The sequence below is a fragment of the Equus quagga genome, chromosome 17 (genome assembly GCF_021613505.1).
Source record: "Equus quagga isolate Etosha38 chromosome 17, UCLA_HA_Equagga_1.0, whole genome shotgun sequence".
Lineage (NCBI taxonomy): Eukaryota > Metazoa > Chordata > Mammalia > Perissodactyla > Equidae > Equus > Equus quagga.
In genome coordinates, this window is record NC_060283.1 from 38,825,823 (window position 1) to 38,840,729 (window position 14,907).

At 38.4% G+C, this 14,907-nt stretch overlaps 1 protein-coding gene across 3 annotated transcripts in view; it reads left to right on the forward strand.

The window, feature by feature from the left end:
* USP40 (ubiquitin specific peptidase 40) overlaps nt 1–14,907 on the forward strand; it is a 73,464-nt gene that overhangs the window by 30,080 nt on the left and 28,477 nt on the right. For all 3 annotated transcript variants that reach the window (XM_046643259.1, XM_046643261.1, XM_046643260.1), the window contains 7 exons: nt 1,324–1,408; nt 2,369–2,439; nt 2,918–3,237; nt 6,164–6,287; nt 7,810–7,867; nt 12,939–12,992; nt 13,775–13,863. In XM_046643259.1, the coding sequence (XP_046499215.1) occupies nt 1,324–1,408; nt 2,369–2,439; nt 2,918–3,237; nt 6,164–6,287; nt 7,810–7,867; nt 12,939–12,992; nt 13,775–13,863 (801 nt within the window). The remainder of the gene's footprint in view (nt 1–1,323; nt 1,409–2,368; nt 2,440–2,917; nt 3,238–6,163; nt 6,288–7,809; nt 7,868–12,938; nt 12,993–13,774; nt 13,864–14,907) is intronic.

Sequence of the window (14,907 nt, forward strand, 5' to 3'; positions counted from 1 at the left end):
ATAATTTATTCAGCTGTGTTTTAATGACAACCACAGCAGTGCTCATTATTTTACTTATAGTGCTTTCATATAAATTACGTCCTTTGGTTCTTTTAACCTCATGAGGGCGGGCTAACCCCATTTTAAGGGTGAAGAAATTGCGATTTAAAGAGGTCTAGTGACTTGCCCTTGCTCAGACAGCTAGTTAATGGTAGAACTAGGACTCCAGCCCTGGTCTTTCCTCTGGGTCGCACTTCTTCACCCTACACTACTTCCTGATCAAGGAGCAGGGAGTTAGAAAATGTAAGCTTCTTTTCTTTTCCCCCAGAAATAAATGAATTTTCTGAAAAACTATCAATTATCAAAATGATTAGCTTTCTTTTGATTTTTCTCTTGTACAAAGAAAAGCAGGCCAGTTTGTTTTTTAACTTTAGTTGATTTGAATGATATTTAAACGTTGGATCAGTATCAGGATTTCTGAAATTGTCTAATATTTCTGAATTTTTGCATTAAGAGTTCATTTCTGAGCCAATCCTGGCAGTGTTGATAAAGGTGGACTTGGAGATTTGACCATGTCTAGGGTGACGTTTCAAATGCAAAAGACCTGTTCTCCTTTGTAAGTTTTAGGTTCACTCCAGTCTGCTTTTTGGTGTTTGAAGTGCGCATCTCTGTTATCTTAGAAGTAAGCCACTGGCAGGAGGCTGTGTGAGTGACACGGTTAACTCATCACTTGTAAATATGAAATTTCTTTTTAAGAGAATTATCTTATGGTATAGTGGAGAGAGACTGACTAAGACTGACCTTTATGGGTGAGGTTATTTTGGCAAGATTCCCACAGTCCTCAGAGTCTTGGATCTAGAAACTCAGAGAACAGATCCCTGGTAATCTATTATATAAACTGGTAATGCCACTTTTTAAATTTACAGTGAGAGACATTCCTTTCAAGTAACAAGAATGTTACTGTCTGCTAGAGTCAGTGCTGCTCTTCCCTGAGCAGTGCTTTGGGGCAGTGATTCCTGGGATGGCATGCTGATGAGTTTGCTTTCTGATAGAAGTGGTCTTCCCATGAATTAAGTACAGTTGTTTAGATGGTCATGTGCTCTTTGTGTGTGCTAAGATTCTTCCGTCGCCAATGGATGATCTAGCCATCCTTGGATTCGACTAAACAACGAGTGATGTCATCTTTCCATGTTTTGGCGTTGGGTGGGGATGGGAGTATTCATTGGCTTGCTCCCTGTGTCATCTCCATATGTAAGTTGGTGCAATGCTCTTCTTACTTAACCTGGAAATGTGGTATGTGTGTTACTTTCCTGTGTTCTCTTTTCTTTCCTTAATATTCTTCAGCTGTTAGAATTTTGGGAAGGCGATATGGTTCTTAGTGTTGCAAAGCTTTTACCAGCAGGACTTCACGTTTACCAGACGCTTGATGGTAAGATAAATATTAAAACACAGCAACTCATTTTACGTATTTATATTTTTTGGGGGGTTATTTGTAATTTTCTACTCTTTGCCAGTCTTTCCCCACCTACAACTTTCTTAACTATGTAGATTATCATCACATTGTCAGTTTTCAAACAAATAATTTATCCAATTTATAATGTATCCAGGTTATGTAGTATGCAAAATTTTGTTAGCGTGGAAATATTTTATATTTTCTGAAATTAAAGCTACCTCTCTACCAAAACAATTTTTTAAAAGGCTTTGGAATTTTTTTTATATTACCGCAAATTTTTGAGCAAATGGTTTAGAACTATTTCAGTCGTATTTGTATGGCTTGATTTTTTTACCCCACTCTCAGCTTCAGATTTTGTAGCAAAAGAACCAAAGTACTTCGAGAGCTTAAAAGTTTTTATTTCCTTTAAATAACAACAAAACAATAATAATAGCAGTAGCAATAGTAACATTTATTTTGGACTTCACTATGCCAAATACTGAGATAAGTGTTTTGTGTGCATTATCTCATTTGATTTTCACAAAATTCTTCTATCCCCATTTCGTAATGAGGAAACTGAAGTGCAGAGACGTGAACAGCCACATAGTGGTGGGGCTAGGACCATTTGATGCTGAAGCCTCACTCCCGTTCACAATGTCGAGTACTGTTGACCTTCATGTGAACTCTCTTTCTCTGCTTTCATGGTCACAAAGCTTATGTAACAACATGGGGAAATGCTTACATAAGTGAAAAAAAGGAAAACTAAAGAGTGATGGAGGGCATAAAGATAAAAATAACGTGAAACAATAGCAATATCATAAACATAATTACTGCCTTCTTAATTTTCCTTGATGAAAGTGCTTTTTCAAACAAATGTTTGTGTCTGAGCTCTTTCTTTCATTAAATTGTTTTCGACGATTGTGATGAACGGTCTCACTGATAATCTCATCTTCCTAGGAGACAGCCTAACACTGAGTGAAATTGAACTTGCTGATGGGGAAGACATCTTTGTATGGAATGGGGTGGAGGTAAGAAAGTATCAAAGAAGTACTTCATGATAGTTTGGGATCTTTTTTTAAGTCATTGTAATGAAATTTTATTCAGTATATGTGAGGGCAATTAGATATTAGAAAACTGCTGAAATGTCCGATAACTTTCATGTTCAGTCAGTATTAGTTATATGTTAAAGAGAGATTTATTAAGTACCTCTGTTGCGCCAGGCTGTGACTCCCTATGGGAATTCAGAAGGGGGCAAGCACCACTGAGAACTCATACATCTCTGTGTCCACTCCAGATTTCTCTCCTAAAAAATGAAAGATGGCCAAGAGAAAATTTCAAAAGAAAAATTGTTCTTCTGATATTTAAAAGACATTTATGAAAATTTTATCTCACTTGAAAAGAAAAAAATGAGAATTGTTCTAAAGAGTAGTCTTTTACTATGTTATTATGCTGACTTAATTTTGGCAAATGTAAACTATTCTAATGGATGTCTTGATATTCTTCTAGGTTGGTGGAATCCAGATTCCAACTGGTAGTGACTGTGAACCTCTGCTTTTAAATGTTCTTCATCTAGCAACGAGCAGTGAAGGAGAAAAGTGTCAGCAGTTGATAGAATTTCCACATGTCTTTCCATCGAATGCAGAAGTAGGCACTGTATTCACATCTTTAGCAATCCCAGGAGGTGTCGTCTTAATCAACAATACTGAATCTATAGGAGAAAAGAACTGGACCACCATTCCCAAGGTAGACTTGAAGAAGACATTCAGAGAACAAGGTCTCAGAAACGGAAGCTCAATTTTAATTCGGGATTCTAATCATGATAACAGGTAACTTGCTAAAAAGAGAGTTCTTTTTAAGTTATAGTCACGTTCCAGCTGCATAACGACATTTTGGTCAACAACAGACTGCATATACAATAGAGGTCCCATAAGAGTAGTACCATATAGCCTAGGGGTGCAGTAGGCTGTACCATCTAGGTGTGTGTAAGCACCCCCTATGATGTGCGCACGACCAAATGACCTAGTGACGCATTTCTGAGAACGTATCTCGTTGTTAAGCAAACCATGACTATATTTTAATTACAGTATTATCTCTTAGAACTCTAAAGCTTTATTTTAATAATGATAAGAGTTAAATACTTCTTTTTGTTTCTAGACATTGTGTTCTATGTATTGTAAATAGGAATGTTCTAGGTTAGGCAACTTGGAGAAAAAGACTGTAATGTGATTATTTTTTGGTAAATGTAAGTAAATAATGTAGTTATAGACTAAATATAGTCTAGGTTAGTTGGCTATAAAGCAGAATCCTATCAAGTGAATTTTGCTTAGCACTCATTATAAAACTGAAGGCACATTTTGACAAAAAAAGTTCCTGCAATTTTTTTATGAGGGTACTAAAATCATAGAGAAATTTCTCTGAATATTTTGTCACAAGAATCTCATAGGGCAATTCAGTGTTTTGTTAGAATCCTTTTTATGACTCTTGAGATCCTTCCAGTTGCCCAGATGGGCTTTTTCATGGGAATTACACCCTTGATTCCTGTAAGCCCCGGTTGAAGCTCAGAAGTGCTGCTGCTCTCTGCATTTGGTATCCACGTCTGTTAACTGTACATTTCTGTAGTCAGTGTGTCTATACCCACACACTGGAAACCCCCAGATTTCCATTATTCAAGACTTCAGGTTACGAACGGTGACTCAGTTCCCTGCGTGGTCAGTGCTTTGGGTGTATTTAGATTGCAGTCTCTGTGTCATTATTTATGGTGGCTGTGACGCAGAGAAGCAGAGCACTGGTGAACTGTATATATTTTGAATTAGATTTATCACTGCTACTCTTTTGGACAGGCGTTTTCCAGACATTTATTTCCCCACCTTGTTCATTTAATTTGAAAGTTTATTATGGGGGCTAGCCCCGTGGCCAAGTGGTTCAAGTTCCGTGTGCTCTGCTTCAGTGGCCTGGGTTCACAGGTTCATATGCTGGGCATGGACCTACTCCTCTCATCAGCCGTGCTGTGGAGGCATCCCACATACAAAGTAGAGGAAGACTGGCACAGATGTTAGTTCAGCACTAATCTTCCTCAAGCAAAAAAATAGAGGAAGATTGTCAATGGATGTTAGCTCAGGGCGAATCTTCCTCACAAGAAAAAAAACCATATATTATGTATTCCTTTATAAAAAGTAATAGACGTTTATTAGTATTTGGGAAATAAAGAAGCAAAGATAGGAGCTCTCAAACAGCACCCCCATACCACCTATGCAGTGTCAGTCACTGTTAGCTTTCCTGTTTTTCTGATTTCAAATAACTGTTTTTTTGTTTTAGAGTTTTTTCTTTGTAAACATAATGCTTATTTTGTAGATAAATAGTTATATCCTGCTTTCCCCCAAGTTTGTGGACTCTTCATGAACCTCGTTTCCTGACTACGTAGTGCTCTGTGTTGATGTTGTCATTTCCCTGCCTGCTCTTCTGTGAGGCAGCAGGTGTAGAGGGTGCAGACAAGGGCTCTGGAGCCAGCTGCCCCGGTTTGTTCCCAGCTTTGTCGCTGACTAGCAGTGTGACCATGGGCAAGTTACTGCATCTTTCTGCTCAGTTTCATCTTAGATAGAATGGGGATAGTAATTAGTACCAGCTTCGTAGAGTTATAAGGATTGAAAAAGGTAGGTGCTTACAAAGTGTTTGCACATAGTAAATGCCCGATGTTTTAGCTAGCAACATCGTCATTGTCACCTTCATTCAGTTTTTCCTATTTTAAGGTAGTCTTCAGGGAACATCTGTGTGCTTAAAACTTTCTTAAGTTTAGGATTGCTAACTTAAGGTGGAGTCCTAGGGTGGAATAATTGAAATCAAGAGTAAAATTGTGTTCTAGGGCTCTGATACACACTCCCAAAGAAGACTTCTGCCAGCCCATTCAGTGCCTCTGCGTGAGTTAGAAGTCACTCCTTCCTCAAGACCTTTTACTACCACCTATAGGAAAGTTTTGTTAGAATAAGACACTCTACTGCCATCTGCTTTCATAAAATAAAACTATAATAAAAATACAAATATGCAGGGGCCAGCCCAGTGGCGTAGTGGTTAAATTCATGTGCTCCGCTTTGGTAGTCTGGGGTTTGCAGGTTCAGATCCCGGGCATGCACCTAGCACCACTCGTCAAGCCACGCTGTGGCTGCATCCCACATAAAATATAGGAAGATTGGCTTCCTCAAGCAAAAAGAAGATTGGTAACAGATGCTAGCTCAGGGCCAATCTTCCTCTCACACACACACATGTGCACACACAGCAAAATGCAAATATGCAATGTGTGTGATGTGAATGATGCCCCTTATGTAGCACTTTTATGCAGTGTCAGTCCACACTACTGTGCGTGGCTGTCCTGTTAGTAAAATCAGTGTAAAGCCTGTGGGTGGGCTTCCGGCATGGGTCCTCCTTTACAGCTGCCCCAGTGATTCCAGTTTGCAGGCAGAAGTCTGGAACTTACTGCTCAGTTACAACAGTTCTGTTTGAAAATTGTGGCAGTAAGTTCTTTGTAAAGGTCAAAAATATTTGGAGTCATGAATATGGATTCCATAGAATACTGCCTAACACTACAATAAAAAGATAGCTTTCAAAAAGCCAACTCAGTAGAACTTGTCACCTTTAATTAGTAGCATTAAGGAACATATGGAGAATTTTAGACATGGTGGCTTAAGGAAAAGTACTAATTTTCTGATTCATAAAAGTGCTGTGTAAAGACAACCTTTTTAAACATCTTTTTGCCTACAGTTGGTTGACCAAACAAGAGAAATGGATCACTAGTATGAATGAGATTGACTGGCTCCAAGTTAAAAATTTATGCGAATTAGAATCTGAAGAGGAGCAAGTTAAAATATCAACAACTGTTAACACAGTGAGTGGATTATAATTAAAGTTTGGTTGACGGTTTTTTAGTTAACAGAATTTTATTTAGAAAACAATATGTTAATCTTTCAGAACAGTTGTCTCAGTAGACTGCTAAATCTTAAGAAATCAATTTCTTATTAAAACATCTGATTATTGCCTATTTACCTGTGTTATTAACCCTTGGCATATTTCGAGAAAATATGGGCCCCCATTTTCCTCCAAAGCTTAGAATTAGAATGTGAGAGTTACCTGTTTAATTAGTACATGGAATCCTCTGGCTTTGATAAATATAAAATGATGTTTTCAAAGATCTGTATTTTTAAAACAGGTATCTTTGTTTTGCTTTTGTGGGTTTTTTTTAAGTTTAACCTAAATTGCTCTACATTATACTCTTTGCTCTCTATAAAGCCAACTGCTCTTAAAAGGGATTCCTTCAGTCTTCCATTTGAAGACTGTGATACTGATTTCCTTAAATATTATTTCAGGAAACATCTTTTTATATTTCTGTAGTCTCAATTTGGTTTTTTTCCTGTATCGTTAAAAGAAACTTAGTAGAATGTTTTCTATAAATATTATAATTCCTTCAGATGCGTTAGTATTTGTTGATGTAGCAGAGGGGACAGTGTGAGACCAGTTAAAGCTCAGGAGACCTACCGCCCTGACCCTAAGTGGGAGGCTTTGGTGCAGTCCGGATTCCTTCAGTCTCTGCTCCTTGTTGGCGCACAGTGAGGCTCTGGTGGGAGGGTTGAGTCGATGATCTCTGACATCATTTTTACACCTCAATTTCCACCATTTTATGCCTAGAGGCAATTAGCCTAAACAAAAGAAAAGAAAACAATTGAAAGTAATTTAAATAGTGCCGTTGGATCAGTATTGTGCATTTTTATATTACTTACGCTCATTGGCCCTGAAGTCATCATTCCTAACCTAAGGAAATGGTATTACTTGTGCTTTCTTTTGTTTGCTCTCATCAGAAAGGTTAGTGGTTTGTCAACTTGCCTTTCTAGCTAGAATTATTTCTTTAGTTTTCTGTAGGTGTCTTTTCCATTCCAGTTAACATCACTTTGGTAAAAACTTCACTGTTGGGGCCGGCCCCATGGCCGAGTGGTTGGGTTCACGCACTCTGCTTCGGTGGCCCAGGGTTTTGCTGGTTCGAATCCTGGGCGCGGATATGGCACCGCTCATCAAGCCATGTTGGGACGGCGTCCCACATGCCACAGCCAGAGGGACCTACAACTAGAATATGCAGCTGTGTACTGGGGGGCTTTGGGGAGAAAAAGGAAAAATAAAATCTTTAAAAAAAAACCGAAAAACTGTTGAGATGTAAGTTTTTGCTTTTGACTTTGTAGAAGACAGAAAACGAATTTCAGGGATAGAAAAAAAAATTTTTCAAGTAGGGAAAAACTACTAAATGTCAGGTAATTAATAACTCAGATAATCTGTATATGCCCACACTGACAATCTTCATTTTCCTCTCTTCCCATTGTTTTCAACTTATACACAGTCATTAGTTTATTTTTCTATTTTAGGTGGTGTTTGATATTCGAATTAAAGCCATACAGGAATTAAAATTAATGAAGGAACTAGGTAATCATTTATGTTTACTTTTGGTTTAATTTAGTTCTGTTTTTATTTTTAATTGAAGAAAATGAGTACAAAAATAATTTAGAGAAAACTTCATGCACCTGCCACCCAAAATGGATCAATGTTAACATATTGTCATGTGTTTGTTTTTGTTTGAAACATTACAAATGAAGTCCTCTGTGTTCTCCTCCTCAGACCTAGCCTCCCTCCCTAGATGCCGCCAGTCTGTCTGGTTTGGGTGTGTATCCGGTCTGTGTGGTCATACTGTACTGTGTATTCTACTTCCATATATACATGTATGTGAATATTGTCTTTTTATATTTACATAAATTCTATCATACTGAATATAATGTTCTGCAAACTCACTCCTCCCTCGGCACTAGATTTGCTTTAACAGCTTTATTGAAGTGGAATTTACATACCATCAAGTACCCGTTCTAAGTGTAACTCAGTGATTGTTAGTAAATGTATAGAGTTGTACAACCATCAGCACAATCTAGTTTGAGAACTTTCCGTCGCTCCACAAAGATCCCTCGTGCCGTTTTTGCATTCCGAGCCCCTGACAAGCTCTCATCTACTTTCTGTCTCTATAAACCTGCTTTTCTGGACATTTCAAGTAAATGGAACCAAATAGTGTATAGTCTCTTCTGCTGGCTTCTTTCACTATTATACCACTTTTGAGGTTCACTCAGAGTTGTGTGTATCAGTGGCTTGTTCCTTTTTATTGCTGACTGGTACTCCACCGTATGGATATAGCACATTTTGTTTGTTCACCACTTGATGGACGTCTGGATTGTTTCCTCTTTTTGGCTTTTATGAATAATTACTGCTATAAACCTTTGCATATAAGTCTTTGTGTGGACATATGTTTTCAGTTCTTTGGGCTAGATATATAGGATTAGAATTATAGGTCATATGGCAAATTTATGCTTAACTTTATACGAAACTGCCATACTACTTTCCAAAGTCGCTGAACCATTTTCATCCCCACTTGCAAGGTAGCAGGGATACGGGTTCTCCACGTCCTTGCCAAGATTTGTAGTTGTCTTTTTTTATTATAGCCGTTCTGGTGAATATGAATTAGTGTCTCATTAAGTGCGTTCTCTAGTGCAGTGGTGGTGTCCATATTGATGTGCTTATTGTCTGTTGGTGCATCCTAAAGGATTCTACTAGGAAGCTACTGAAATTAATAAGTGAGTTTAATAAGGACTCAAAGTCAGTACACAAAAATTCACTCTATCTTATCTACAACAAGGAAAAAAACTGAAAATAAAATTAAGAGAACATTTATAATAGTGTAAAATATCATGAAATATGTGGGGATAAATTTAACAAAATATGTGCAAGACCTGTACCCTGAAGACTAGAAAATGTTGGTGTGAAAAATAAGAGAAGATCTGAATAGGGGCCAGCCCCGTGGCATAGTGGTTAAGTCTGGTGTCCTCCACTTTGGTGGCCTGGGTCCGGAGGTTCAGATCCCAGGTGTGGATCTACACCACTTGTCAAGCCATACTGTGGTGGCAACCCACATACAAAATAGAGGAAGATTTGCACAGATGTTAGCTCAGAGCAAATCTTCCTCACCAAAAAAAATAGAAGAATATCTGAATAAATAGAGCACTGTATCATGTTCTTGGATTGGAAGACACAGTATTTTCAAGAGGCTGATTCTCTCAAAATTGATTTGTAGATTCAATGCATTCTCACTCAAAATCTTAGCATGGTTTTCTTTTGGTAGAAATTGGCAAGCTGATTCTTAAATTTATGTGGAAATGCAAAGAACTTAAAGTATCCATAAGAATTTTTGGAAAAAAAGAAAAGACAGAGTTGAAAGAGTTATACTATGTAATTTCAAGACGTACTCAAAAGTTGTAGCATCAAGACTGTGCATTGATAAGAGTAGAGATATAGAGCTATAGGCTACAGCCTCTTTCTGTACAGCCAGTGAGCTAAGAATAGTTTTTACATTTTTAAAGAGTTATTTTAAGAAGAATGTGTAAGAGATCATATGTGGTTCTTAAAGCCTAAAATATTTACAGTAGAACTACATTGGGAATCCAGAAATAGGTGCAAGCATATATAGTCACTTTCAACAAAAGCACCAAGGTGTTTCCATGAGGAAGGATAGTATATTTTCAGCATGCAGTGCTGGACCACTTTCTATGCATAGATGCAAAAATGAATCTCCAGCTTTTCCTTATTTACATCATGTGAAAGACTAGTTCAAAATGCGTCATAGACCTAATTGTGAAAACCTAAAACTATAAAATTTCTGGGAGTAAATCTTTGTTACTTTTACCATAAGAAAAAGGTTTTTTAGATAGGACTCAAAAAGCACAAACCATGAAAGAAGAAACTAATAAATTGGACTACATCAAAATTTTAAACTCCTGTTCTTCGAAAGGCATTTGAAAAGGCAAGCCACAAACTGATGAATTTAAACATTCACTTACCAATTCTCATAGATATTTACCAAAAATAATTTTAAACATATGGTATCCTTACAAATACCTTATATAAATGTTCATAACCAAAAACCACAAACAATCCAGATGTCCTTGAGCTGGTGAACGGATGAACAAACTGTGGTGTATCCGTACAAGGCGATACTACTCTTCAGTAAAAACCAGTGCCACCCCATGCAAAACGTGGCTGAATCTCAAGACATTCTGCCGGGAAAAGAAGCTAGACACTAAAGAGTACAACATATGCTTAAGATTCCATTGATATGACATTTTCCAGAAAGAAAACCTAAGCTGTAGTTACAGAGGCAGGTCAGGATTGGGGGTAGAGGGCTGACACGAGAGAGTTTTGGGGGGTGATGCAAAATGTATCTCAATTTGTTGGTGGTTGCCAAGTGTTTATATCAAACCCTTGAATTATATACTTAAACTGGATGTGTTTTATTTTAAGTAAATCACACCTCAGTCAAGTTGATTAAAAGTGTATGGTTTTTTAAAGGAATAGTTCGTTGTCTTCTCATACAACAGGTCTCCCTTCTGCTCTTGCTCGCCTCCAAACCATTCTTCATGTAGCAAGTGATCTTCAGTGTCTCTGAGTCAGATCGTGTCTCCCCTCTGCTCAAAGCCCAGTAGTGCTCTTCCACTGCACGGAGGCCCCTGCCTTGGCCTGGCCTGCAGGCACCTGCTTCACGTGACCGCTGCCTCACTGACCTCACGCAGGCCGCTCCTCTGCTTATTCACAGCCCACTCCCCGTGCTGACTTCCCGTGAGTGTCTGTGCACAAGCTCTCCTCCACCCCTGCGGCTCCTAGTGCTGTCCTCCCTCTCTGAACTCTTCCCTTTACTCTTCCTCTCCTGATTTCAGTCATTCCTGTGGTCTCAGCCAAAATGTCACTTCTCCTGTCCTCCCTGACCGCACACTGTCAGTTCATCTCTGTTTTACTCTCATAACACCCTCATCTCCCTTTGTAGCACTTACGCTGTAACTACCTGTGTTTGTGTCTGAACGTCCACCTCCCCCCGTAGACAAGGACTCCTATGTTGTCAGCTTCCAGAACAGTGCCTGGCACATAGAAGATACACGGTGTTTGTGGAAGTGAAAAAATTTAAGGAAACAGTATTTAAAAAGCAGTTTGTAAATTGGAGAACTCTTTTCATGAGTTGTTTCAGTTGTCAAGAAATCTCTGTTGGAATTACATGCTAGCTTCACATTACTATAAGATACAGAACTCAGGAATCTCAGGAGATTCTGCCATGGTCTTAAAAGTTAGACCTCCGTAGGCCCATGCCCTTCTTGCCCTCTCAGAAGGTTCCACCCCTCCAACCCTGCACTTCATGTCTAACTCTGTAAGAATTCTGATTGGACTAAAAACCTGGTGTCCTCCTTCCCATAAAGTAGGCATTTTTGCATCCTCAAAAATAGGGCACACTGGCCCTAATCCATTTAAAAAGCATTAAAAAATCACTGAACATCTTTTAAATATAGGCAGTCTCTGTACAGTTCCAATATGCATGAATTTCAGTTACCACAGTGCATTATGTAACATCAGTTACCCAGCGGTATGGTTCAAATTCCATTTACCACTGGAGATATTAACTGAGTAATTGCATAAACTACAGATTTTGCTACTAGCTCTTCAGTTCACCAGTCACGACATCAATAGCAGGTGTGCATCATGATTAGTGACCAAGGACTTCACTCTTTCAAGTCTGTCAGTGCTTGGTCACTGCTTATCTGTTACTAATTTCACCACACAGATAGCAAAGTGTATGGTTTATTGCATCCTTGTCTCCAGTAGTAAACCCACATGACAGTTCACAAGAATGGATAATTGAATTGGCCAACAAAGATGAAAGTGCAGCAAAGAAGCAAAAGTATATGGAGTTATAGAAGAAATAGCTGACCATGGGAATGTTGACACTGCTGTTGTTCAAGAGACTTTAGGTATGCAGCCAGAGGCGCTTAATGAACGTGAGCTTATTGATAGAAGTGAGGAAAGTGCTTGTGACGAAAAAGATGAAGATATCCCAGAGGAACTGACACCAGCAAAAAAGCTCACATTAGAGGTGTTCTGGGAGACAGTCCATGACACTGAAGCACAAAATATAAAACACCGGGAGCTGACCCGAGCTTAGAGTGTGACAGTTTGCCTGGGGTAGAAAAGATGCTCACTCCACATTGTGAGCCATGCAGTGAGAAGAAGAAAACAAGCCCTGTTTAACTATTTTCGATATCTTTTTTCAAAGAAATAAAACATTTTAATTCTCAGTGTTTCTGGTGTTTTAAGTTACAATGTGAATATTGGTTTTGCTATTTCTTTCATTTTACTATACATGTATAACGAAGTTTTGAATGTTTTGACAAAAGTTTTTAAAGGTCACAGAACAATTGTAACTTTCCTCACTGTTAATAAGATTGCTTTGCACGTTTCTGCTTGCACAGGCACTTTCACACCCCTGCACTACTGTGCAAATTGAAGCCTGCCCGTACTTATTTTTTTGGTTGTTGGGGTTTGTTTAGCTTATTTGTAAATTCCTGCTAATTCACCCAGTAGAGCATCTCTCCTTAGTTTTCTTTGTTTGGGGCACTAACCAGCTTCCTTTTATTTATAGCTGAGAACAGCTGTTTGAGACCTATTGATAGAAACGGGAAGCTGCTTTGTCCAGGTAAACCTTTTTGCTAGCCTTCAAAAGCTGACACATATTCATGCCATCTGTCTTTCTTAACACTTTTGCTTTAAATAATGGCTTCCAATATCTAATATTCTTTAATTACCTTTTAGAAACTGATTTATAGGACATATTGTCATCCAGATATCTTCCCGTGTATTAAAGAAAATCTTAACCGAAAATTCAAACGCTTCTGTTTTCTAAAGTAAAATACCTATCTTTCTGATTAGCTGATGCTCATTTTAGTCATAGTTTTCAGCTAGTTATATCTTTCCAGATTTATTGTCAAAGTTTTTTATGTGTTTTGCTAATTTTATTTTGGCACTGGTTATGGAATAGAGTCTTTGTTCTCACCTCTGGAATGCATCTTGTCATCAGACTTCACTTAGTCTGATTATTGGTGGTAGCCACCAAAGCAGCTTTAAACTTGGAAGAAGCTAGTCCATCATTCATGAATCGATTCAGAATATCTAGCTTTTAATCTGTGTAAACAACAGCTCTTTGATTTTTATTAAGTATGAATCTGGAACATTCTTAATTGCCTCTTATTTCTTAGCGTTTTTGTACAGATAACAAGAATAATATATTCTAGAGTGTGGAAATTGAAAAATCAACGTAACTGTAATACATGTAATCCTTTTGCATGGAGTGCTGCTGCATCCTGTTCTTCTTTGTTTCTTGACATTCTTGACTTTCAAAGAAAGACTGATTCAGTATATTATTTTTCCCAGAGGGGTAGAAATGAACAATATTCATCATGTTATTAAAATTCTTTACAGTCCCAGACAATTATACTTTGAAGGAAGCAGGACTGAAGATGGGGAGTTCCCTGGGGCTGTGTCCTGGAAGAGCACCGACTTCCTCCCAGGTAGCGTGAGGTTGCCTGGAGCAGTGCCAGCCTTCCTCCACTTGGGGCTCTTAGTGTTCTCATGTCTGCCTTCACTACTGCAGTAATAGTCTTGCTTAAAATTTCTCTTTTCCTTAAATGATACCTTTTATTTTAGGAATACACCCGTATAGTTCTCTGTGTTTAAATAAAAAATATTATGTCAGAGCATATTCATAAGGTTCTTTTGCTGTGAAAATTTGGTGGTGAAGGGAGATCTTTGAAGTTGGGTGGCCACCAGTTTGAACCACCATACTTCATAAGTTCTAAAATGCACCCTTTTTGCCTCCCACATTTTAGCGTCTGTGAGATTGGGCTGCATCTTACAGTCAGTGGCACCCGGCAGTTGCAGCTGGCACTGTTTTTTCTTACCTACTAGTACATAAAATCATGAGTAACAACCAGCAGCATTTCAGATTTAATGAAATACAGTATGTTGATTTTGGACTTAATGACTCTCTGCAATAATTTAACAGGCTCACAACAGCTTTGTCTCTATCCATATTCACTTTCTGTATAAAGTACCATCGGGTTGACCTTTGCCAGAAGCCCTACCTATTTAGTAAACTCTTATTACAGTCCAAAAGTCATAATGATGTCCTTACTGTTAAGACTGTTTATCAGGTAAGGTGGACTCAGATCAGGATCCCCATGGTTCCTGGATCCACTTTCATTAGTTTCCCAGCTACCTCCCCTTTAATTTGTTCTTCCCCTGAACTCTAGCAAATAAAGCACGACAAGCTAACAGGAGAAAAAATATGACAAGAGGAGGCTGACTTACAAAGGAAAAGTAGGGCTGTAAGGAACTGAATTGACAAGAGATCAGATTGACAGTTTTCCCGTGGGGTCTTGGGAGTTGCAGTCTGTGGAATCCCTGGACAGAGACTAAGATCACAACCAAATGGCTCAGAGTAAAAAACACAGTCAATGCCAGTCCCTCTGAGGAGTGACTGAGAAAGAGATGGAGATCATAGGAGAATCAGTAATATCTGTGAGAGAGGTTTATGAGGAGTGAAAATATTGGTA